The 24,582-nt window shown below is 43.5% G+C and overlaps 1 protein-coding gene across 3 annotated transcripts; it reads right to left on the minus strand.

Annotated features, from left to right (window-relative positions):
- Positions 1 to 2,644: 2,644 nt before the first annotated feature.
- Positions 2,645 to 23,116, minus strand: LOC124984984 (neuropeptide Y receptor type 4-2-like). 3 transcript variants are annotated; one of them, XM_047553237.1, is made up of 3 exons: positions 18,975 to 19,356; positions 12,475 to 13,666; positions 2,645 to 3,033 (listed from the first exon to the last, which is right to left on the minus strand). In XM_047553237.1, exon 2 carries the CDS (start codon positions 13,604 to 13,606, stop codon positions 12,479 to 12,481), a length of 1,128 nt encoding a protein of 375 aa, XP_047409193.1. In that variant the 5' UTR covers positions 13,607 to 13,666; positions 18,975 to 19,356; the 3' UTR covers positions 2,645 to 3,033; positions 12,475 to 12,478. The 3 variants fall into 3 exon arrangements, with proteins under 3 accessions (XP_047409193.1, XP_047409194.1, XP_047409192.1); XM_047553238.1 differs by lacking the exons at positions 2,645 to 3,033; positions 18,975 to 19,356 and adding an exon at positions 23,085 to 23,116 and having other exon boundaries at positions 9,523 to 13,666; XM_047553236.1 differs by lacking the exon at positions 2,645 to 3,033 and having other exon boundaries at positions 9,523 to 13,666.
- Between the last annotated feature and the right edge of the window lie 1,466 nt (positions 23,117 to 24,582).

The following is a 24,582-nucleotide window of genomic DNA, read 5'->3' on the forward strand; positions in this document are numbered from 1 at the left end:
CCGCTGTTCCTCTGCACCCCTCTCTTCCTACTCTTCCTCTTCCTTATTCCCCTTTCTCTCTCTGTGTGTCTCTCTGTCTTTCTGGGTGTCTGTCTTTCCTCACCTAATTTATAGTACAACATTCTACTTTCTTAAATACAGGCGGATAAGCCCCATTTCCCTAAAACCCAAAGTCTAGTTTGAATGATTTGTAAGGAAAGTTGCCATTTTCACACAGTTGCCAGCAACAGCTATAGCCTTGATTAGCTGCCGCATAGGGCAGATGAAGTTTCCAGCCTGACTCTTTCCCATTCCCCTCTTGGAGGCCCAACTCATCTCCAAGTTTCTACATTTATTTTTCTGTTCCTCATGGTGTAAACCATCACAATGTCCTTTCGTGGGATATTTACTCTGGGCCAGGTATTGTGCTGATGGATGCCCAGGAGACAAATGTCTAATTCTTTGGCTTAAGAGGGTGAGAGCCAGGTGAAAAGACAGAGACTTCCTTTCTTCTTCCCAGTTCCAAGACTTCCTAAGGGACTAATGGAGATATTGCAGAGTGTTCTGGGAATGCAGACAAAAAGTAGGGGAGTCAGAGAAAGTTTCCAGGGAAGATAAACTTAGAATTGGAAGAAGTACAGGAATTTTACAGGCACCAAGCTGGGCAAAATGTGCCATATTTGAGGAACCAAAAACAAGGAATATGGTAATGGAGTTAAGAAGGGAAGTTAGATCAAAGAGAATGGAAAAGTCATCTGGAGAGGGAGACATGCCTAAAAGCCCCTGGGCACCACCATGAGGCAATGACCATGCCATTTGTGATTTTATGGAGGGCAACTGCAGCAGCAGTAGAAGTCAAAATGCATGTTTGGACTTGTGCTTGAAGTATGTTTGGGATACCCATGATTGTCCACTCAGCAAGTAAACAGGGTGTGGAACAGTTGCAAATCTGGAACCTTAAACCTGTAAATGACAAGTAAGTTCACAAGCACATGTGCAATTGCTCACAGGAAGGATGTGGAGTGGGAAACAAAAGCCAAGGCACACCCTGGAACAGTCCGTGTCTCTCATACATGTCTCCAATGTATGAGAGACAGAGGTGCCAACCACAAAGATACAGACAGATTCAAGAGGATGAGGCTGGAGTCATGTCGTGAAGCTAATGTAAAAGGGAATTTCAGGAGGTGATGTCAAGAAGGAAGTGCTGCAAAGTTCAAGGAGGGCAAGGACCCAAACTGTGTGTTGATGACCATGTCATTTCAGCAGCTATAGAAGTCAAAATGCCACCAGTTGAGAAATAAAGGACAAAGGAGAGTGGTGGCTGTGAGTATAGAATACTTTGCAGGGACTTGGTTTTGAAGGGCATTGACAAAGTCATGAGATGGGTTTTTAATATGGTGCCTCACTGAGGTTGCAGGCTGCAATGACAAAGACTGAAGAGGGAGAAGGAGTGCAGATCTCTTTGAGGATGCTGGGAGACTAGGGCACTGTGAGGCCATGAATTATGGGATAAACTCTCCATAAAGAAGGAATCCTCATGTGCTTTGGATGTGTCACTTCCCCAAGGCTTAGACACTTTGACACTGCCCAGTCCTGAGCTCTAGGCCAGCTCAGGCAAAGCAGGAGGGAGGAGGAGGCCAAGAGTTCCCTAAAGAAGCTGCCTGGGAAGGCTCAACACTGACATTCTGATACAGGGACTGTGTCACAGAATGCATGGCTGGACCCAGGCCCAACTGCAGGACCCAGTGGCAGGCTGGCAATACCATGATGTGGATCACTGAACATTACGCATTTTTTCCTCAACATTTTGTATTTTTATGGCTCATTATTTAGTACCACGTGCCAGTAAGTGTTCAGTACTATTTGGAAACAATGAAGCTGTTATCTGGCTTTCAACAGTCAATTGAGCAGCTCTGACATGCAATGACTAACATTAACATTAATGAATAAATTAACTAATTGAACCATCAGAAAAATCAGGATGGTGCTCATTAAAATGAGACTATGATCTTATGAAAAATTATGGACCTTCAACTGTACACTGGGTATTCCACCTGTTGGTACTGGCACAGATTCTGTCATCAAGGGTCTTTGCTTGATTCTGAAATGCCAGGGGTCTACAAAATTATTCTATTTCCCAAAAAGATAAAGGAATGGGCTCTAAGGATAGCACAGATTCCTGAAAATATTCTGGTCTAAATACCCAACTTGACTACTCTGGACACTTTGACTCAGAGACAATTAGTAACTTCCAAATCTTTCACTGAGTAAAGAGGTGACATAGAGCTCATTAAACAATGAGAAGACAGCCAACAGGCTCAACAAGTTTGCTTGAATGGCCAGTTCCCACTTCTGGACAAACACTGGATATAAAACCAGACACAGAACTCCATAACTTCTGGGTTGTGAGTATGCCTAGAAAATGCATTATAGGGCCAGGATAAGGACAGTGAAGGAAGGAGTAGGAGGATGCAGCCTCATCAGGATTCCCTATATAGTTCATCCTCTTCCAGATTCCTGCATTCAACAGGACTCTATGCTTGTGAATGAGAGTGGCCTCTCCTTAGCAAACTAAAGCAAAACTTCGTGGAAATGGCTGTAGGCCCCAAAACTCCTTACATAAACAAGGAAAAATTGCTTGACAACTTTCACACTGCCTGCTGGAGCAGGGTTTATTGGCAGAAACCCATAGAGATAAGCTCAGGAACAACTATGTTGACCCATTCCAGGGTAGTGTACAGAGACTAAGCTGGGCTGAGGTCAGACTCCAGGAAAGTGATTCTGGACCTTGGGCTTGTAATGGTCAAAGAAGCAGAGCCTCTCATCAGGTGGGACCAGGACTTGGAATCCAGTTATAATGAGGTGTGTAAAAATCTGGTTATCTGCCTCATTTCTCCAGCTCAGTACACATAGTCAAGGAACAGCAGCCATGCTCTGATGTGGTCAAGGGCCCGGGTCCCAGCTGTGTCCTACCAGGACTGATCATCTTCTGGATTTAGCTAGAGCAAGCATCCATAGAATTCTGCAGGAGATGAACTTCTCCCTGAGGCCAACCTGCAGAGAAAAAAGGAAACCAGGAATCAGTTGAACACTTTAGTTATCACTCTGCTCCTTCTCACTGCAGCCAAAGGCAGCTTCCCAAACTTCAAAGCTAATCATGGCATTCCCCGCAGGAATCCCTGGGAGCCCTCTCCTCACCTATATAACAGAGTCAAACTGCTTAACCTGAGATGGGAAAACTTACACACCACATCTCATGTCTCCATCTGGGTTCACCCTCAGCCACCTTCACATCCCCAAATGCACCAGATCCATTCCTTTTAGGTTCTTACACTTGCCAGGTGCATCCCCTACCCCACCATTGCTCATGTGTGTCCTCTGACTTTTCCTAGCCTGTTTACCTGGTTAAGACCTAAATATATCCTTTCACACACCCTCATGGAGAATGGCTCTTCACCAATGTTCTGGCTCTGTAATTAAACTCCTCATCATACACTGAAGTTGTTTTGGACCAGTCCATTTGCAAGGGGTCTCAGTGAATAATGAGGTTGAAGTGCACCAGCTGCATATACCTATCCCTAAGACTAGGTTTCAGGACTGTTGGCCCTGCCCACAGCCATGGACCCCCTGATCTTATAGGTGGTAAAGACCCAGCTGCTTGAAATTAGAGATGAGTGGACAACATGCTGAAAGCTTAAAGGGCTCCCTTGTTCACTTCATACCACATGGATAGTGAGTGGTTTCACAGCAGCACGGTCCAAAGAATGGGACACAAGTCACAGTGTAATCAGAAATCATCTAGTAACCACATTTAAAGAACAAAAAGATGACAAGAATAAGAAGCAAAACACAGAATGGGAAAAAATATATCCGGGAGACACAACTGATAAAGGACTCGTCTCCAAAATATACCAAGAACTTGAAAACTCAACAATAAGAAAACAAACCCATTTTAAAAATGGGCAAAAGACTTGAATAGACACCTCACCAAAGAAGATGTACAGGGGCAAATAGATATATGAAAAGATGCTCCACACCATACATTGTTAAGGAATGTCAAACAATGGCTTCACATTTACTACAATGATCAAAATTCAGAACAGTGAAAATTCCGAATGCTGGTAAGGACATGGAACAAGAGGAACTCTCATCCTCTGCTGGTGGCAATGCAAAACGGCACTGACACTTTGGGAGAAAGTTTGGAAGTTTCTTCCAAACTAAAAATACTCTTACAATATAATCCAGCAACATTTCTTCTTGATTTTTACCCAAAGAAGTTGAAAGTTCATATCCACACAAAAACCTGCATGTGGATATTTATAGCAGCTTTATTCATAATTGTCAAAACTTGGTAGCAAGGAAGATGTTCTTCAGTATGTGAGTGACAAACTTCAGTAGATCCCAAAGATGCAGTATTATTCAATACTAAAGAATCAAGCCCTGAAAAGACAAAGAGGGAACTTAAGTGCATATTACTAACTGGAAGAAGCCAGTATGAGAAGGCTACATACTGTATAATTCCAACTACATGCAGTGTTTGGCTAGGGTTGGGAAGAAGGAGGATAAATAGGTGGAACACACAGGAATTTGAAGGCAATGAAAATACTCTATATAATGCTGCAATGGTGGACACACATCATTATATTTCGTCCAAACTCAGTCACAGCCAAGACTGAACCCTAATGTAAACTATGGGCTTTGGATGATTATGATGTGTGATTAAGATTGTAACAAAGGCACTGCTCTGGAGGGAGATCTTGGTAATGGGACGGGGGGTGCTGCATGTGAGGGGGTTGGGGGATGTGGGATATTTCTACTTTTAGCTCAATTTTGCTAGGAACCTAAAGCTACTCTAAAAATAATCTATTTTTTAAATGTAAAATAGAAAAATGACATTAGTTTTTATAGTTCAACCTGATATATCTAAAATGTTACATTTCAACACATTTAAAAAAGTGACACAATCCCATTCTTTTGGAGGATGCTATCTTTAAAACTGTGGTAAAATTTATAAAATTTATACTTAACACACCTCACTTTAGATGAATCACATTTCAAGTGCTCAGTAGCCATACACATGTGGCCAGAGGCTATACCATACCATACAGCTCTAGAGTCTGTATTAATTAAAAGACATACTCTCAAAGAAGTCTGAAGGCTAAGGCCTGACAGTGCTTCTTTTTGGCAAACCCCAGTCATACAACAAAGAATAGGATAAACCAGAAGACTCTGGACCCTAAAAAGTGCTATACCAGCATGTTCAGAATATATCACAAGATTGAGAATCTAAGAGGAGAGATTCAGTTGAGAAATATATTCCCTTTCCCAAAGTCACCAGGAGACTCCAGAAACTCTGGAGCACTCCAACATCCCAAGGAAATATATTGGAACCCTCAACTGGTAAAGTGCCCCAGATATGAGATAAACTTACCTAGAAGTAGCACATCCCAGCTTCCACTAAACATGGAATCTAATGACCCAGCTTCTGCTTGAGCCTTGTGCCAGGCATTATCTTCAGCAATCCTAATGTGGTGCCAAGCAGAGAGTAGGCCACAGACTAAAGGTTTGGATGTAAGGCTGCACCACACATCAGCTCTGTGACCTTGAGCAAAATGCTCAAAGAGGTCTTCTTTGAGTAGCACCCTGCCAGAAAGTAAGCTACTATTCTTCATAAACAAACACCCTTTAGAAATCCCACTTCATGATTGAGGACTGAGTCTCTACAAACCCCTTTCTGTGTTGTCAGCTGCTCCCTTGTGGAGTCTACCAATACAGGGCACTGTAGGGAAACTGTGAGGCTGGAGAAAGGTAGGGCTTTTCCCTTCTTCTCTGCTGCCTCCCTTGGGAGCAGGACCTGTTGAAGCTCCTTCCTCCATAGGTGGAGGCTCCTTCCCACAGCTGCACAGGGATCCCACTTGCAGTTTTCCAAGACCTCCAGAGCCAGCCTCAAGGTGCTGTCCTTGAAGACCCCAGTACACTCAGGCCCCTTCTCCTAGCACCCGATTTTAATGAGCCCAACCTCTTCTCATTTTTTCCCTATCCTTAGCATGGAAGCTGCTTCCCATGTTTCATCCCTCTGTGACAACTTACTATTCTGTCTTTACATCTTTGCAGTCACCTAGACAATAATTTCATAACAAGTTCACAAGTGTTTGCTTGAAATTTTCTTGAAATAACTGATGGTGTTTTTCCTTCCTGAGTGATAAGGGGTTTAGCAGGCTAGACCCCATTATTGTTATTGTTATTAGGCCTGGACAAATGGTTTATACATTTTACCATGGATAAGAGGCCCTATGCTATAAAGATACTACCTTGTTTAACCCTCTCAAGTTGCCCATGAACTCTGTGTTATTACTGCCAAATTTCAGCCTCCTTGTGGAAACAATCTCTTCCCCCATCATACCCTCAGACCACTTGACATGAGAAAAGGTTGCCATGCTTTTGTACTTCTCCTTTGCCTCCATTAAAAATTCAGATTTTGAAACCTGACCATTTGGAGGCTTTTCTTTATCATTTCAAACTGTAATTGAATAAAAAGTTAACTCGTTTTCAGTTGTGGAAGTCATGAAAATTTCAGTTCATGGAGAATTGGTGACCATATGTGCCTTCATGGGAAATTGGCCTGTCCTTAATAAGAATATGTCCAAACCACAAGAAAGTTCCCTGTGACTCAAGAACTGCTTGTTTCTTCCCCACCATCTCACACTTTCATTGTCCAACCATTCCATTCCTTGAATTCTAGAGACCTAAATTATCACAATTTGGGGGCTGAACCCTTTAAGAGGGCTTCCTGCTTAGGTCTAACACTGTATCATTATACAAATGTAAAAAAAAAAAAAAAGAAAGAAACATTATGAGAAAGACCTTTTAAGACTTCAGGCATATCTAACTCCAAACTCCAAAGCCTGCACTCTTTTGAGAGTTCACACTAGCTCCTTTATAACCAAAGATCAAAAAGACTTAGGAAAAGTTAAATGAGTGCATATCAAGTTTGCACAGAAAATCTCTTGGGAGGTGAGACTGCACAGCAATCCTTCACCCTCAAGTTAAGTGGGAGTTCCACTGGGTTGTCTTAAGTATCAACTCAAGAAAAGGAGAAGTTTTAAATACAAAGAGAATATTATTTATGTTTGTTTCTCCAGAGAGATGAAAATGGGGACCATGAGCACAGTTTCTGGAAAGTCAAGACTCAAGATGGTGGAATGGAGCAATTTTCCAAACAAGCAGGATGTTGGGATACAGGGAGAATAATGAAGGATTAGTGTATCTAACTTCATATCCAGGCTATTCATATCTTGCTCTAGAAACTCTCTCTTTCCTTCTTGCATTTTAAATTTCTTTTAAAGTTATATACTAGACAAAAGTTGGAATGGTCCATTGCCTGTGAATAGTTAAATATATCAGTGAGAAACCCCAGTTGCTGAGGCCCCACTGACACAGGGCAGCACACCCTGACAGTGCCCAGCAACATGGGGGAGAGACCAGTGCTCACAGCTAACACCTGTTGTGAAGAGTTAAGATACAATCTCCTACTGCTGAAGGTATGAGGGTTGAAGAGATGGTCAGTTCATAAAACAAAAGATACTTAAAAGAGGCCTTCTCTTTAGGAAAGCCCAAGTGGATAACCTCCCACACAAAACCAAGAAGGGACTACACATGACATTTACAAGGTGGCAGAGGCAGCTGGCCATCACAAAGCAGATTCCCTATTAAGGGAGATATGGTATCTCAGGGTTTTCATCAGTGAGTTGGAGCTCTTTCTTCTGAAAATGTGCCCTATTTTCAGCCTGATTTCCTTGGCAGTCAGAAGAATGACTTATCAAATGCCTCATTCAGAGCTTTATGAATGAAAGCATATGTATTTTAAGAGCTTTGGCTGGGCATACAATTACCCTGATAAACTGTTTTCAGAGTTGGAGGGAATGGGTTTTAAGTAAGTGGTGACATTTAAACAAGGAGGAACTTCCAGGTCATGGTTACACAGCCATGCTCCCAAGCACTCTCCTCAAACCCCAGAAGACAGGTGAAGGGCAGCCTACCTGGGCTGGGGTTTCTCAAAGATCAATGGAAATTCAGGTTCACCATTGATTGGTCCTACATAGTTCATGGAGAATCCTGAACTAATTGTTAGAAAATTCTCTTCAGATTAAATAAATAAGCTTCTTTAAAATTAATTATTCACTTGACAAATGTTGGTTGAGAGCCTGCACTATCCTAGGGCATATGATAGGCCATAGGGATGTTTGATGGGCCTCTTGGGCTTTGCTCTCAAGGAGCTTGGAGATCTGTGGGATGGTGGATGTTTCTTTTGAACACATAACAGGGTAACTCTCCAGCACAGCACTCTGTGCCCATCCCTAGAACCAGTTATTACAATTGCACTAGATCAATTAAAGTTCCATGAAAAGTAGAATCTTTTCAGTCTTATCTACCATGTGCCTGACACATAATAAGCTATCACTAAATATTTTTTGGATGAATGCAGTAATGAATGGTGCCATTGGATTTGCTTTTTGTGAAGGTGCAGTAGGATTTATAGCAACATAGACAGGTGAGGGGGACATTACAGACTTGGTAGAAGATTGAGGGTAGGGTGGAGTGAGGAGGTAGAAATGGCAGGAAAAAATGTACAGAAAGAATAAAGCCCAGGTATGCAGAGGAACTGCAGGTTCACTGTGATTAGACCCTGTGATAGGGTCAGTATATATAAAAACAAAAACCTGTAAAGGTAGGTGGGGCCAGACAATGAAAACTCAATGTATGTAAAGAGATTAGGTTTATCTACAGTAGGATGACCTCAAGTTTCAGTCTCCTGGGATGGTTTTGCCAGTCCTCCCAGGGTGGTTATTAATAGTGTTCCTTTCATGTTCAAGTATCCCTGTTTAAATGGTAGTTAGACCACAGAGGGACACGAGCTGGCCTTGGGAAACTCAGTGCCCACAGTGCCTGGTGGAGCCTGGGGACAGGAAATGTGACATCCCAGGCTAGGTAATTCAGGACAGGTACATTTAGCCAATGGGAAATCCTCAACAGTAGCCAGGGTAACAATGAAACTAACACTAGTCAGGGAACGGAAATTGTTCCAGCCCCTTCAGAAATCCATAGCCATGAAAATTTCTATGTCTTTTAGCCTATCAATTCCACTTCTGTAAATCACCCCTAAGGAAAACATTCCAAATGCAGAAAACATTTTCTATGTAGATGTTCATCACAGAACTACATGCAGTACGTCTAGAAACCTCTCCATCTGGCATAATGGTTGATGATCAAGGACATAATAAGATACATCTAGTTGATGGGCTCTAAGCTCCAGAGAACATGGACAATGTCTATTTTATTTACCACTGTATCTACAGCAGCTAGCATGGCACCTGATGTATTTACTTAATAAATGAACAACTGAAACTTTTTAAAGGTGAAAAAAAGACAAAATATTTTTTAAATTATTTATGAATGTCAATATATGCACAATATGAGCTCAATCATATTTTTAAAAAGACATGCATACATAATTATACATATACAAACTTTAAAAAATGAATATTCAAAATGTAAATAGTGATTATCTTTGGATGGTGGAACTACTGATGATTTCCTTTTAAAAAAACTTTATTTTTGTATATACTGCATATTTTCAAGAATGTGATTATTTTCTAAAGGAAAAAAATCAAGTCAATAACATTGCTTTAAAAAGGAAGGGCTAGAGTTATGCAGATTTTAACTTTCACAACATGGATTCTGATAGGTGTTGCACTCTGAGGGTTCTCAGGCAGTCTTTGTGGGCAGTCCAATCCCAACCATGATGCTCCTCTATAGGAAGGTTAACTCCCACTACAGTTGGCAAGGGTCAATTATCTGTCCCTTCTGGAGCTAAAGAGAGATGGTGAGAGGTATCAACCTTCACAGATGCAATTTCCAAACTTCAAAAATGGTACCTAGCAAGATGGAAAACTGTTGATACATTTTTAGGTGAAACAGCAGAATACAAATGGGCACATTTCCTTTGAATGTAACTACACAAATACACATTTGGTAAGGAATGAAAAGGCTTCACAAACAACACATTCACATGCACCCAGAGATGACATGAACAACCAAAATTGAGTCACCTTTGCAGTAATAACAGGTTTAAAGACACATGTCTGAAACAAAGATTTCACAGCTGTATTCCAAATTCCAGAGTAGGTGTTTGCAGGTACTCACCCAGTAACCCTAGGTTTCAGGTTAATCTGTTTCTAGAGCAAAACTTCTTAACTTTAATGTGCATGAAATTAAGCCAAAAATCTTGATAAAACATGTATTCTTATTTAGTAGGTCTGGAATGGCAACAAGAATTTGACATATCTGACAAGCTCTGATTAAGGGAGAGGCTGATAGTCTTCTGACCATACTTTGAGTACCAAGTGTCTACAGTATCCAAGCAACTGGGATTATTGGGAACCAGGAACAGGAAACAGCCAACCAGGTGGGCTGTGCCACACACTAAGCAAGGGAAGAGGAGCAGAGAAGATGTTCAGTGAGGTTTCCACCCACCACCCAATTCCTAACACCAAGCACCTTCAGATACTCAGTCTGGTACCCCCGTCTCCAAGTGTTCCAATACCCTAAAGCATTTTTTGTCCCCAAGCATTTTGGCATCATTGAGATTGATAAAGAGAAATCAACTCAGGTACTTCTATGGTATCTGGAGAAGGCTGTGGCCCTCAATTCTTTGGAGAGCTTGAAAAACGACTTCTTGCCAGGATGGATGCCAGTGTCTAGGCTTTTCTGACAGATGGTCACATGAAACAGTCAGCAGCAGATGGCACCAGAGGACAAGCACAAGCTGTGTCCAAGAATGGCTCAAGATATCACCTCAAAATCCAGGATAAAGGTTAAAAAAAGAACTGAATGGGAGATGCGACCAAAGTGGAGACAAGACAAAAAGTTCCAGGAAGGAAACAGATGACTTAAAGAATACTTGTCTCAAGAGTCAGTTGCACAGGTTCTTGCAGAGCCCAGGACCAAGGACACCATGTGACTGCTTGGTCTGCTACTGCCTGACCCTTTGATAGATCATCTATGTTGGGCCAACGTTGGTCTTCTCACAATGAGAATCCTTGAGGGCCCTGACACTGAACACCCACCCTCATGAAACCATGGTGTATTCAGTCAAGTCCATTTGGTTAGGTTTAAGTAGGAAGAGTCAGGCTGGGACATCCCATCCTAGGTGGCCCAGGAACAATCTTGATATGTCCTTTTATGTAAGAAGAGGCTGTGGGTACACACACCATCATTGAATCTGGTTCAGAATCAAGGGAACTGAACCTTGACCTCCATGAGGGAGATATTCATACTTGTTTTCTCCATCTCCCCTGCTTTTGCCAGTCAGTGCTTTATTAAGTGAGACTCAGGAATCCCTGACCCTACTTCTGCTAAAGGCCAATGGGATGCTAATGTCCTGGGAACACTTTGAAAGAACCATGGCCTAGGGCAACTTGTCTCAGTGGTCAAGGCATGGATGAACGAGGCTCTAGACATAGGCTTAAGGACTGTAGCCCTCTGTAGTGGGTCAGCACAAGGAAGGGCTACAGAGTTTATGTCCTGCTTCCTTGTGAAGTCAGGAAGGGCAAGTGAGAGACTGTGGGTGTAGTAGCCTGAGACCTGACCTCTTTCCATGCTGGACCAGAGCATGGAGCACTTGCCTGTGATCTAACACTCAGCAGCAAGTGGCAAGTGGCACCTTTACCATTGATCTATAATGGAAAACTTTTCTGGAACCCTCTCCCTATGTCAGAGCCTGTTCTAGGCATTGAGGATATGAGCTCTATGGCAATACAAATGTCGTTAGCAAGGTTCTGACAATCTCATCAAAGAGAGATACTTGCAAACTAGTGTCCATATAAAGTAGAAAATGTAGTGAAAGAGAAAAAGAATGGAGTAGGTTGTGAACAGTGAAACTCCTTCTTCAGAGGGCCATGAGGACTTACGACTGCCAGGATCCATCCTATTCAGGTAGATTCAGCTGGATGTGCTAATGCTACAGCAGTAATTCCACTGCCTTGCATCTATGGAATTCTTACCAATTGCAAAGCACATCTGCACAAACATCATCTCTCCCAGAGGGAAAGGGTTGATGAAAGGTCAGAGCTCTATCTCCAAGTGCTACTTCCCTCACTCCAGTGACCTCAAGGTTTCCCAGGCCAGGCATCTGGTGCTGAGTTATAATGAACCCTTCCTGTCATAACCAGACATCTCCGGCTCTGGCATCCTGCAGTTCAAGTCACAAGGTTCACTGTGACCTGTAGAATTTGGATTCAGAATTCTCCCAAAAACAAATAGCTGAACCATCTGAATGTCATACTTCACAATGCACACAAAGTAAAAATAGGCTCTTGCCAGACTCTCTGGGACCTGAAATCCAGGATTGATGGGATGCCCCCTCAAGCCTGCAGCATGTGTACTTAGCTAAATAGAAAGGCCTGGCAAGTAACATGGCCAAGAGAAGTCCAGAACCTGGTTAAATGGGGTTGGACCTGCCACTCAGCCTTAGAGACCCTTTGGAGACTTCTGTGTGTACTGTCGACAGGGGCAGATGCTCAGACTCCTCTAAGGGAGCACTTTGTTGGCAGGACAGCACTAGGGCCTTGACCTCCTTCTTGAAGTTGGTATTGAGAAAACCATAAATGAAAGGGTTGACACAAGTAAAGGCTATAGCGAACAGGTGGCACACCAAGAAGATAAGGTTGCTGTGACAGACAGGGATGACTTCATGATGCCAGTCCTCCAGGGTATTGAATACATGGAAGGGCAACCAGAATAATGCAAAGGCAGCCACCATTGCCATGAGCATCCAGTTGACTCTCTTCATCTGCCCTGCTTGCCAGCTGTAGGTGCCCTTGCGGAATACACGTCCCTGCCTCTGCAGGCGCTGGTAGATGCGCACATAGCAGATCAGAATAAAGCCCAGGGGCATGCAGTACTGAAAAAGTAGCAAGAAGGTAGTATAGATAATTCGATGGTCATCCAGGGGCCAGGATTCAGTACAGACCACCTTGTCCACCAGAAAATCCAGAGCCTTGGAGTGGTTCTTGTGGAAGATGTTCTCCAGGATGCTGTTAGTAAGGAAAGGCAGGGAAAGCAAGCAGGCAATGAGCCAGATAACCAAAATTCCCAAGTAGGCCTGGGAGATGCTGGGTTTCCAGCCCATTGGGTTGATAATGAGCTGATGCCTCTCTAGTGCCACAAGAACAAGCGAGAGGATGGAGACTGTCACGGACATACACTGGATGAAAGCTGACATCTTGCAAAGGGCCTTTCCAAAGATCCAGTAGTCCATGATGGTGTAGATGACAGTGAGTGGCTGGCAAATGAGGCACATGAGGAAGTCAGAGAAGGCCAGATTGGCAATTAGAAGGTTGGTAACATTGTTCTTCTCTTTTTGCTTCATGGTCACACATATTAGGCAGAGGTTTCCTAGGACCCCCACGATGGTCTCCATGCTGTAGAAGGTGATGATGAAAGCCATCGGGTTCACAGAATCCTGGCAGTGGTCAGAGAAGTTGTATAGGACACCATCAAATTTGCTTGTGTTTTTACCTGGTGAGGATCCTGGGAAGACCAAGGCCAGGAAGCGAGAGGTGTTCATCGTGAATGTGAGAAGATTCCAGGATCTCTTGAACTAAGGGGCCAAATTCACACGTGATACCTGCAAGGCCAATAGACAAAAGGGACTCAGTGATCATGCCTCCAGATGGAATCCAGGAAGGAGTTGGAGCCAGGGAGAAGGTTCTTGGCTGCCTTCATCCCAAGGGTATCATCTTGGGACAACAGGAGCTATCACCTAAGGCTCAAGGGAAGAGAATGGCATCTAATAAACATTACCCTGTAGGAAGTGCTTTTGCATGTTGAGGATCACGTGTTGTGTTTTGTATATGTTAGCTAGTTTATTCTGAAAGGTGGATATCAAACCATTTCATTGGTGAGGAATCTAAGATGCAGAGAAGCAAGGCAACTTACTCACACAGTAATGGGTCCCAGATACAAACCAAGGTCTGTCTGATGCCAGAATTTGTTCCACGCATTCCCTCTGACCTTAGGAATCAAGTCTGTTTCTTTTTTTAAGTCAAAAGGCACAACTTTATTTATTTTAATTTAATGATCATTATACAAGTTTTTCTGAAATTGGAAAGTTACTAATCTCTTAGCTGTAAAATAGCATCACACAAACAGAAGAAAAACAAACAGAATTTTATCTTTAAAAAAATTTCCACAAGGAACACATTTGGCAAGTGCAATTAGATGTTAGTTTTGTAAAACAGATAGTCATTTCATTCTATTCGTGATAAAGCTGTGCGATGTTTGTTAATGCTGCAGATACTCTTTTGAATTAGAATACCAGTTAGAGAATTGTATTCAGAGTTCAGAGGCAGAATTGTTCAGGGACTGAATTCTACCCTTTGTTGCACTTTATCCAAATGGAGACAGCAATAAATGTTGCTGCTCACAATAAGTATGTAAGTTTCTCATGTCACCTCATGCCCTTTAGGACAGAATCACTCCTTGGAAGTCAACATAAAATGCACCCTCCTGGTCTCAGTCCCTACCTGACCTGCCAGTCTCATTCCTCAGGTGACACTTGGCAAAGGTGATGACTTTCAGGTATGCAAAGACTAGCTCACAGCACACCACCTTCTTTCTGCTGCCGCCATGTGTGCACACAGTCCTGGCCAAGGACACGGGCTGCTCATCACTCTCCCTGGAGCCCTCACCATGTGTATCTCAAGTCACCTGATGCAGTTTGCATTTCCTAAATACACCAGTTGTTCCACACTTCCATGCCTTACCACAGGCTGTTGATTCTCCCTGGGGCCTCCCCAGCAAAGGGGCCTCTGCCAAGATTGAGTTGGGACTTGTACTCCAGAGCCTGTCAGAATGATGGACATTCTGACATGTAAAGTCACCCATTTTATCACAATATGTATCAATACAATTTACCACACGGGTTCACAGGTTTTCCAGTTATCATTAGTCCCACAGGCTCACAGTTTTCAACCTTCATTAAACATCAAAATTACTCCAGGGCATACTGAAAGTACAGGTTCCAGGACCCCTTACCCTAGAATGTATTAGGTGAGTCTGAGATGGGGCCCAGAATCTGTATTTTAACAAGTGTCCCAAAGGATTCTAATGCCCGTGATTGCCAGATCCTATTTTGACAAACACTATTCATAGCAGAACATTCTATTTGAGATGTTCGATAATTCCCACATATCAATTATGTCTAGTTTTGAACATAGCTAATCTTCTTCATGATCAAGTTCCAAGTTAAAGGTAAATTTTTTTTTTTTTTTTACAGTGCTGGGGATTGAACCCAGGGCTTTGTGCTTGCGAGGTGAGCACTCTACCAACTGAGCTATCTCCCCAGCCCTAAAGGTAATTCTTACAGAGTAAGGCTGAATTAACCAGAGATCAGTAGCTATTTGTCAGTTGCCATAAATGTCACTCAACGTACATTTGACTTACAGAAATAAACCTTGTTTGATTTATATAAGTGAATCATTTACAAGGTCAAACCAGGAATTTTCCTGACAGCTTATAGTCTGGTTATTTGGGCTCCAGATCTCAGGAAGCAGGATGGTTTTGCCAGCACCATGATTTACTAGCATAAGGGCCATGTGGAGTTAAACATGACAAAATAAAGTACACATGATCAAACACATGAAGTAAGCCACAGCTACCACTGATGTACTGGCCTCAGATGCAGCAAATGGGACAAATACCCAAGGATCTGGCTGACCATTAGACAGAGCAGAACTAGGTCATCAGTGAGGGGCAATGCCAGCAAATCCAAACCACCAGCTGTAGCATGATCAGAGGGGAGTTACTAGGCAGGGGCAGGGAAGGATCAGAAAACAATCACTGCTTCATTCATTCATCTACTAAATTACATGTGCCAAGCCCTAGTCTAGAAACAAGGGCTGCAAAGATGACTCATATAGCCATGGCCATACCAGACCACAGAAACTGACTTCTAGGAATGCAGATGGATCTCAAGGCCAAATTGCTATTGTCAAAACCAGTATGTATGGGGTGCCTCTGAATTAGGAGATGAGAGAAGGAGCAGAGAGCAGGGAGATGAGAGAAGTGTCATTGATCTTGGGCTCAAAGACTGCAGGCAAGTCACCCATTCAAATAGACAAAGCGGAGGAGAGAATTCAAGGTGCAGAGGACAGCAGAAAAGAGTGCAACAGAGGAGAGCCTCTGGGGAGCAGCTCAAAATAACTGGAGCCAGGGTGGGAGGAAGGGAGTTGTAAATGATGAGGCTGAAGAGATAGAATGCTAAGTAAGAGGGATGCTAGGTAAGCCACTGAAGGGGTGACAGCAAGCCACATGCATTCCAGAAAGGTTATTTGAATGCACAGAAAAGGGTGGTGGAGAAGGCTATGACAGAAGAAGAGCTCTGAAGAAGGCAGCATTGGGAGTCAGCAGGACTTGCAGCTCCTTTTTCAGAGAACTGATGGAGCGTTAACTTGCAAGTCACAAGTAGGCAAGGACACACCATTCCAATACCACAACTCAGTCATTAAGCCCTTTTAGCTGCTTCTAGAGACAGGACAGAGGGCTTGAGAGAGCAATAAAGCAGGATGCAGAAGACTGGGGGTCAGGAAAGTGAAACTATCCGTTGGTCCTTGCCTCTTTCCCTAGAGCTCTAGAGGCTGGGAAGAGCCATCCTGGAGCAGACGCCACAAATTTATGCCTGGAGGGGCCCTATGTACACAGGGATTGCAGATTTCCAGAAACACACTCCAGGGCCAAGGCAGCAGCAATCCTTGAACCTCAGGTCAGCAAGACAGCTGACTTTTCAGAGAATGTGCTGGGAGATGAGGTGATGCATGAGGGAGTTGCCTGAAAAGAACCAGATTAGGAAGGAGGAGGGATCCAGGTATACCCAGGGCCTTATAGGAAGCTATCATGGCACAGCTCCAGATTCAGCAATTGGAACTAAAGAATCTAAGGTTAGGAATGACCAGAGTGAGACCATTTGACTATAGGGAGTGGATCACCTGGCAGCTGGGGCCTTTACACCAAAGAAGGGGCTATAGACCTCATTCTCAGGTCACCTCAGGGCCTCTGGAGTCAAGAACAATATCCTCTATAACATAGTTACAACCATCTAGCTATGTGAAAAAAGAGCAGCATACTGCCCAATGATCCTCGATGCCAGCAGCATACATGGTTGAGTTGGGTTCAAATCCCAGCTCTGCCATCTATGAGAGGGTACCTACGCGAGGGTCACTTAAACTTTCCTCGTCTCAGTTTCCTCAGCTGTACAGTGTGAAAGGTAAGTAATACCCATGTTGCAGAGTGGTCTGGCTCCCTCTCAGGCCAGAGGATGAAGAGATTGATGGGAACATATAGGACTTGGGCCCCCACTCCTGGCACTCTTTTGGTTCCAGTCTCCATCTTGGTTCTTTGAGCAAATGAGTATAATTGGATGGATGAGCCCCTGTTCAGTAGCTTCATTAGCCACCTGCCAGGGAGTATAGTTCCTCATTTTGGAACCAGAGCAACCTGGCACATAGTAGGTGCTGATCAAATGTTAGTTCCCTTCCCCACTATTCCACCAACCCTACCTAAGAGACCTCAGCACCCCTAGAATGAGCTGGAGAGCAACCACGCAAGCCTATTCCCCATCTTGGAAAAGAGACCACAAAGAGGGAGGGGCTCTCCTCACCCTGGAAGGCTTGAGCTTTCCCAGGAGACCAAGAGCAGAGGAGACATCAGCTCTCACTTGCCATCCACTGCATGCTAGTTCACACCACAGACCTATAATGAAGCCTTTTTATAAAACTGCCAGTATATGACCATGTTTGAGCATGTATAAAGTTAATAAATTCACCTGGTTCCATCTAAAATCAATCCCATGTTAAAAAAACAGCACACTGTAGCTCAGTGAAATGAAGAGTCCTGGCTGTTGTCCCACAATTCATAAGGAACAGAGCTGAAGCTGGAACCCTGGTCAGTTTGATTCTGAAATCTCTGGCTCCCTTGTCTCCTTTCTAAATATAGAGAGATTTTAAAGGAGGAAAGGGGAGTTTGTACCAAAGCAAGAGACAAACTGATTCATGAAAGTGGCAGGGCACAATTGGAGATGAACATCTCATCCACTCATGGAGCTCAGAACCCAAGTGAGCACCTGAAGGAACTACCATGTGCCTCAACCCAGAGTGAAAGCATTCCTGAAGCCCCAGGGCCTCTGTAGGTCAGGGAGAATGGCAGCATGCCAAAAGTCCATTGACCTGTAGTGCCCACACGCTAGCTTAGAGTCCCAGTACACTAGCGGGGAGTGTCCACCAGGGGGCGCCAAGGAAAGCACAGCCTTCTCTAGTCCCTGGTTCTTCCCCATCAGTCTCTAATGTAATAACGTCCTTAGAAAGAAGTGTCTCCCTCCCAGCAGTTTGGATCCTGGGAAGCCTCCTGCACATGGTAGAGTCAAAGAGTACAGCTGCCAGGGGGAGAAACACAGGAATGAAGGGTAATGAGAGCACCACTATCTGTGTCTTCAAAGTTCCCACCTGTTCTTCCTTCCTTCCTCATGCTACCTCCAGTCTGTACCTTCAACTCTGGGATCTCCTCCAGGTGATCACATACACTCCCCAGGGCAGCTGGGGTGGCCCTGACCAGCGGGGACCAAAGAGCCTCAGGAAGTCCTGTCACACCTTAAGGGATGGCAATTCTGGGAGGGGAGGCAGATTATATTGCAAGGTCAACAAAATGCTGTGAATTTAGTTCCCAGGCAGCTCTGAAGACAACATGGGAAAAGTTGCAACCCCACTTACCCAGAGAAATGCAATGTAGCCTGTCTTCCCAAACAGAGGTGGAAAACTAATGAACAAAACAATGTTAGTCTCCCAGGGAGGTAAGAATGGAGAAGGAGGTTTGTCTTGTTTCCTGCAATCTCAGCGAACAGCTACTATCTCCTAATGCCCAGCCACTTCAGGTGTACTCCTTACCTCTTCTGTTGGCAGTCACAGTTCCAGGTACCGGGACATCCAGGTCTCAGGCAAGGAGACTGAAGCACTTCTGGGGCCCAGGTCCTCAGCAAGGCAGGATGGCTCCCCCTACCGGGTTGTACAGCTCTGAGCCTCAGGCTCTAGGAAGCCCACCTGAAGCCCAGCCCCAGCAAAGGCGAGCAGCAAACTCTGCTTCCAAGAGGCTCAATGCCGGCATGGTTCGCCCCGCCCCTGCTGCGCTGCGGTCCCTGTACCCACAGGATACGTGGCCCTGGGGCGCATACTACACCTTCTCCAGGGGCCAAAGCGCTGTCCAAGTGCGGAGCTTAACCTCCTTGCCTCCAGCTTAGCCACAGCCTGCCAGCACTGCAGCGGCCGGCCCGCGCTGCCACCGCCGCCGCCGCGAGCGCCCGCCCACGTGAACTCTCAGCTGTCTCCCGGAGCCGCACCCACCGCTAACCTCAAGCTCCAGGACTGCAGCCCTGCACGCCAAACGGTGCTGGCAGGACCCACCCAGCCCTTCATGCCAACAGACTGGAACTGCATGGCTTCTAGCACACGTACTCCTTCTCCCTGTGAACCTTGATTTCCCCATCCATGAAATGGGCATAAGAAGATGTGCCTTACATAAACTCGTTCAGAAATTTTAGCCGCAGACTTCCTAGAGCCTGGATCTCTTGCTTGGACATAATCCCTGTGCTTGTGTCATCATGGAGGAGAAGATAAACAAGAGACAAGTACACAAATAAGTTATTCCAGGGAGTGGGATGCTGTAGGGAAATGGGTCCACTTTAAACACAAGGACCAGGCGGAGGGCACAGGTTTTTGCCCTTTGTGGTCGGCCAGAGTCATGGAGCCCACTGAAGTCTATGGGAGGGCAGTGTGGCTGCACAGTGTCAGCCAGCAGGCGAGGGAAGGAGACGAACTTCCAGAGCAGCAAGTAGAACAACCAGGGGCCTTGTAGATCCTGGAAAGGCCTCCAAGGTTGTGGCAATGAGGATTAAATGAGAATGCCTCCTTTTCTCCTTTGGAACCAGGTGACACAGAACTCAAATGAAATAGAACAGCATTACTTACAAAGGCTGCTCCTATTTTGAATACACTAACACCGTTTCCTCCCAAGACACACATGTAACAATCACATGGGTGCTCAGAGGACCTTGTGAAGGTAAGATCTACTTCCGGTGCATCTCCTGAATACTGGACGTGTACAACTCCCCATAAAACCTTCTATGGCTGCCCCTGGAGTTGTGGGTGGTGGCACCATTGCTGTCTCTGTCCCAGGAGCTCAGCCCAGATCCACACAGTGCAGCTTCTGACAAAGGTAGGGAGGAATACATTTAACAGACCATGACTGTAATTGTGACTGACAGAAGTGTAAACTGAGAATATATCCTGTCCAATAACCACTGGACTCCAAGAGGGAGCTCCAAGGACACCTGTCCTCTGTGCAGGCATTAACTGACACTGTCACCACCTCCTTGTTGGGTGGCTGTGAATGGCCTGGGCTGCCTATCGCCTCTGAGGCTTTGCTGGTGAACCATTGAAGGCAGGCTGCCACATGGACACTCTGAGAATAATTGCCTGAGTTTCAGGGGGGTCAGAGAACTGCTGAGGAGGTGAGAGGTCAGAGAAAACAGCAAAGGGCTCCAGCACAAGGAAGAAGCAGAGTTGGCATTTGACCCCAGATTGAAGCTCCTTCTCCAGAATCATACTGCCCCTGAGGGGTATGCATCTCCTGGTTGCAGACATTCTTGGTGAAACCAGCATGCCTTATGCTGGCTGCTAGACCCTCTGTCTCAGCTGAGAAAGGAAACAGCACCCTCTAGTGGTATCAGAGCCTGGCAACCAGTCTTCTAAAGCCCCTGAGGCTCTCCAAGAAAGCAGAGACAAGGAGTGAGAAACAGGGAGCCAGCCTTCATCACTCTTTGGCGGTCAGGGCTAGAAACCCAGTCTATGGAGCTCTGTGGGCCAGAATGCATTTCACAGTCACTGGGGAAGGGGCTGGGTAGGATTTTCCTTTTGCCATAAAAATTTCTGGCTTCTTTGACCTTCTGGAAATTGAGATTGACCCTCCTTAACAACTTGGTGATGGTCCTCCCTCCGATCCCTCAGGACTCTTCCAACTGAGTCACTTTGGAGCATTTATATCTCAGCTATGTGTGACCCTCTGCTGCTAGTGAAGAATTTTCATGATCCATGATCTCTCTTTGACCTCTCCATCTACAGCAAGGTCTGTGTTCAGGAGGAGAGGGGTAGGCCCTGAGTATTCTCCTTGCTAGAAGTGCCTTAGGATTTGGAGTCAGGCCTGCTCCCTCTGAGAGCAAATATGGGGCATCTTCACAAGCTGGGACTCGAAATCATCTCACTGAACCTCAAATTTCGATTTATAAACTGGAGCTAATACTTAAATCCACTGTGGGGTTGGTCGTTGGGAGAAATGAAATGAGAAATCTCTCTTAGCACAGTCACTGTCAGAGTTGTGTCTGAGTCCCCTCCTTGGGCTGCCACTCCCCTCCCTACCCTGTTCTAATGTACAATCTCCATGATTTCTAGTTTGAACCTTCTCCAGTCCACATTATAACCCATGCCTCTCACCTGGATTAGTTCCACAAGGTCCTAAGAGGCCCTGTGATTTCAGTCATGGTGAGCTAAAATCAGCTTGAGCCTATTTTTCCTTAATCTGTTCTGCTGTTCTATTGCTGCCTTCCCCAGAGACGTTCTGTACTTAAACTCCTCGTGCTTAGGGATATCACTGAGTGGCAAGTGTCCAGGTTTGTAGATGTGGCTCACTGAGCTCATTTTCCAGATGGGGAACTTCTGTTCATTCTTGGAGACCTAGCCCTCTGTGAAATGTCTCTTCACCCCTACTCCCTGCTTATTCTTTTTTTAATTAGTTCATTATAGGGTATACATAATATTGGGATTCACTTTGACATAACTGTATGTACATGGAATATAATTTGCTTCAATTCAGTCCCAGTACTTTCCCTTTCCCTTCCCTCCTCCCTCCTCCCATTCCCTTTTCTTCTCTTCTGATCTTCTATTTATTTATATATTTTTCATTAGTGTGTTACTGATATACATAAAAGTGAAAGTCAGCAAATATGTATATTGATATATGTACACAGGAACGTTTAGACCAGATTCATTCCATCACTTCTCCCTCTTCCCTCCCCCTCAATCCCTTCACTCTATTCTACTGATCTCTCTTCTGTTTTCATGGGATTTCCCTCCCTACCTGCCTGCCTGCCTGCCTTTCTTCCTTCCTTCCCTTCCTTTGGCCTAACTTCACATATGAGAGAAAACATTTGACACTGAACTTTTGGCCTCTGGCTTATTTCATTCATATGATGTTTTCCAGTTCCATCCATTTACAAGAAAATGTCATAGTTTCATTCTTCTTTATGGCTGAGTAAAACTCCATTGTGTATATAGACCACATTTTCTTTATCCATTCATCTGTTGATGGACACTGGGGCTGATTATATACTTTGGCTATTGTTATTGTGCTGCTATGCACATTGATATTGCTGTATCACTATAGTATGCTAATTTTAGATCTTTTAGATATATACTGGGGAGTGGGATAGCTGGGTCATATGATGGTTACAGTCCTAGTTTTTTGAGGTATCTCTATACTGCCTTCCAGAGTGATTTATTAATTTACAATCCCTCCAACAATGTATGAGTGTACCTTTCCCCCCACATTCTCAACAGTATTTATTATTTGTATTCCTGATGTTCACAATTCTGACTGGAGTGGTTTTGATTTGCATTTCCCTGATTGCTGCAGATGATGAACATTTTTTTTGTATTTATTAGCCATTTGTAATTCTTTTTTTGAGAAGTGTCTCTTTATATCTTTGGCCCATTTATTAATTGGGTTATTTGGGGTGGCATTAAGTTTTTTGAATTCTTTATACATTCTGGATATTAATTCCCTGCTGGAGGAGCAATTGGCAAAGATCTCCAATTCTTGTTTCATAGAATGAATTTGGAAATGTTCCCTCCTTATTTTGTGGATCAATTTGAAGAGTATTGACACTAGTTCTTCTTTAAAGGTCTTGTAGATGGGCTGGGCTTGTAGCTCAGTGGTAAAGTGCTCACCCAACATGCGTGAAGCACTGGGTTCAATCCTCAGTACCAGGTTCAGTCTTCAGCACCACCTAAAAATAAATAAAATAAAGGTATTGTGTCCATCTACAATTAAAAAAATCATCAGGTAGAGTTTGGCTTAGAATCCATCTGATCCTGGATTTTATTTTTTGGAAGCCTTTTAAAAGCTGCTTCAATTTCATTGCTTGATAGTGGTCTGCTGAATTTTTTTTCCCTCATAATTCAATGTGAGTAGGTCATAAGTTTCTAGGAATCTGTCAGCATCTTTGAGATTTTCTAGTTTATCAGAGTATAGATTTTCAAAAGAGTGTCTAATGATTCTCTGGGTTTCATTTTTGTCTGAAGTGATATCTCCTTTTTCATCTCTAGTTTTGTTAATTTGGTTCTTCTCTTTTGGTTACTTTGGCTAAGGATTTATCAATCTTGTTTATCTTTCCAAAGAACAAACACGTTGTTTCATTGATCCTTTGTACTTTTTTATTCTTTCATTAATTTCGGCGATGGTTTTAATTACTTCCTGTCGCCTACTTATTTTGGTACTAGTTTCTTCTTCTTTTCCAAGGACCTTGAGTTGTAGCATTGGATAATTTATTTGGTATTTATTTATTTATTGGTGCTAGGAATTGAACCCAGGACCTTGTGCATGCAAGAAGCACTCTGCCTACTGAACTACATTCCCTACCCCTCTATTTATTTTAATGTAGGAACTCAGTGCTATAAACTTTCCTCTTTGAACTGAATTCATATTGTCCCAGAGATTTTGATATATTGTATCTCTATCCTCATTTGTTTCTAAGAATTTTTTTTATTTATCCCCTGATTTCTTCTGTGATTCATTCCCCCACTTAAACATGATTTAATCTCATTATTGGAATTTTTTTAATCTTGTCATTTATTTCTAATTTTATTTCATTGTGATCTGATACAATGCATGACATTTTATCCATTTTTTGTATTTGTTAAAATCGTCTTTGTGTCCTAATATATCATCTATTATAGAGAATATTCTATGTGCTGCTGAGAAGAGAGTAAATTCAGTTGTCAATTGATGAAATGTTCTATAGATATCTGTTAGGTCAATTTGATGAACAGTATTTTTCATTTCTGAAGAGTCTTTACTTAGTTATGTCTGGATGATCTATTTAACCATGAGAGATGTGTATTCAAATTATTTAGTATTATTGTAATGTGGTCTATTTTATTCTTTCTATTGAGAAGGGTTTGTTTTATGTACATAGATGCACCATTATTTGAGGCATAAGTATTTATATCTTGCTGTTAGATTATTCCCTTAACCAGTATGAAGTGATCTTTGTCTCTTCTGATTAATTTTGGCCTGAATATACTTTGTCTGATATGAGAGCAGCTACCCTGCTTTCTTTGTTTTTATTTGCATGGTATATCATTTTCCATCTTTTCACCTTAAGTCTGTGAATGTCTTTGTCTACAAGGTGAGTCTCTTATAAACAACATACAATTGAGTCCTGTT

The sequence above is a fragment of the Sciurus carolinensis genome, chromosome 5 (genome assembly GCF_902686445.1).
Source record: "Sciurus carolinensis chromosome 5, mSciCar1.2, whole genome shotgun sequence".
NCBI classification, from domain to species: Eukaryota; Metazoa; Chordata; class Mammalia; order Rodentia; family Sciuridae; genus Sciurus; species Sciurus carolinensis.

Bases quoted from the DNA above. Each gene is read 5' to 3' on its own strand.
- LOC124984984 (XM_047553237.1), bottom strand. From the start codon at position 13,606: ATGAACACCTCTCGCTTCCTGGCCTTGGTCTTCCCAGGATCCTCACCA.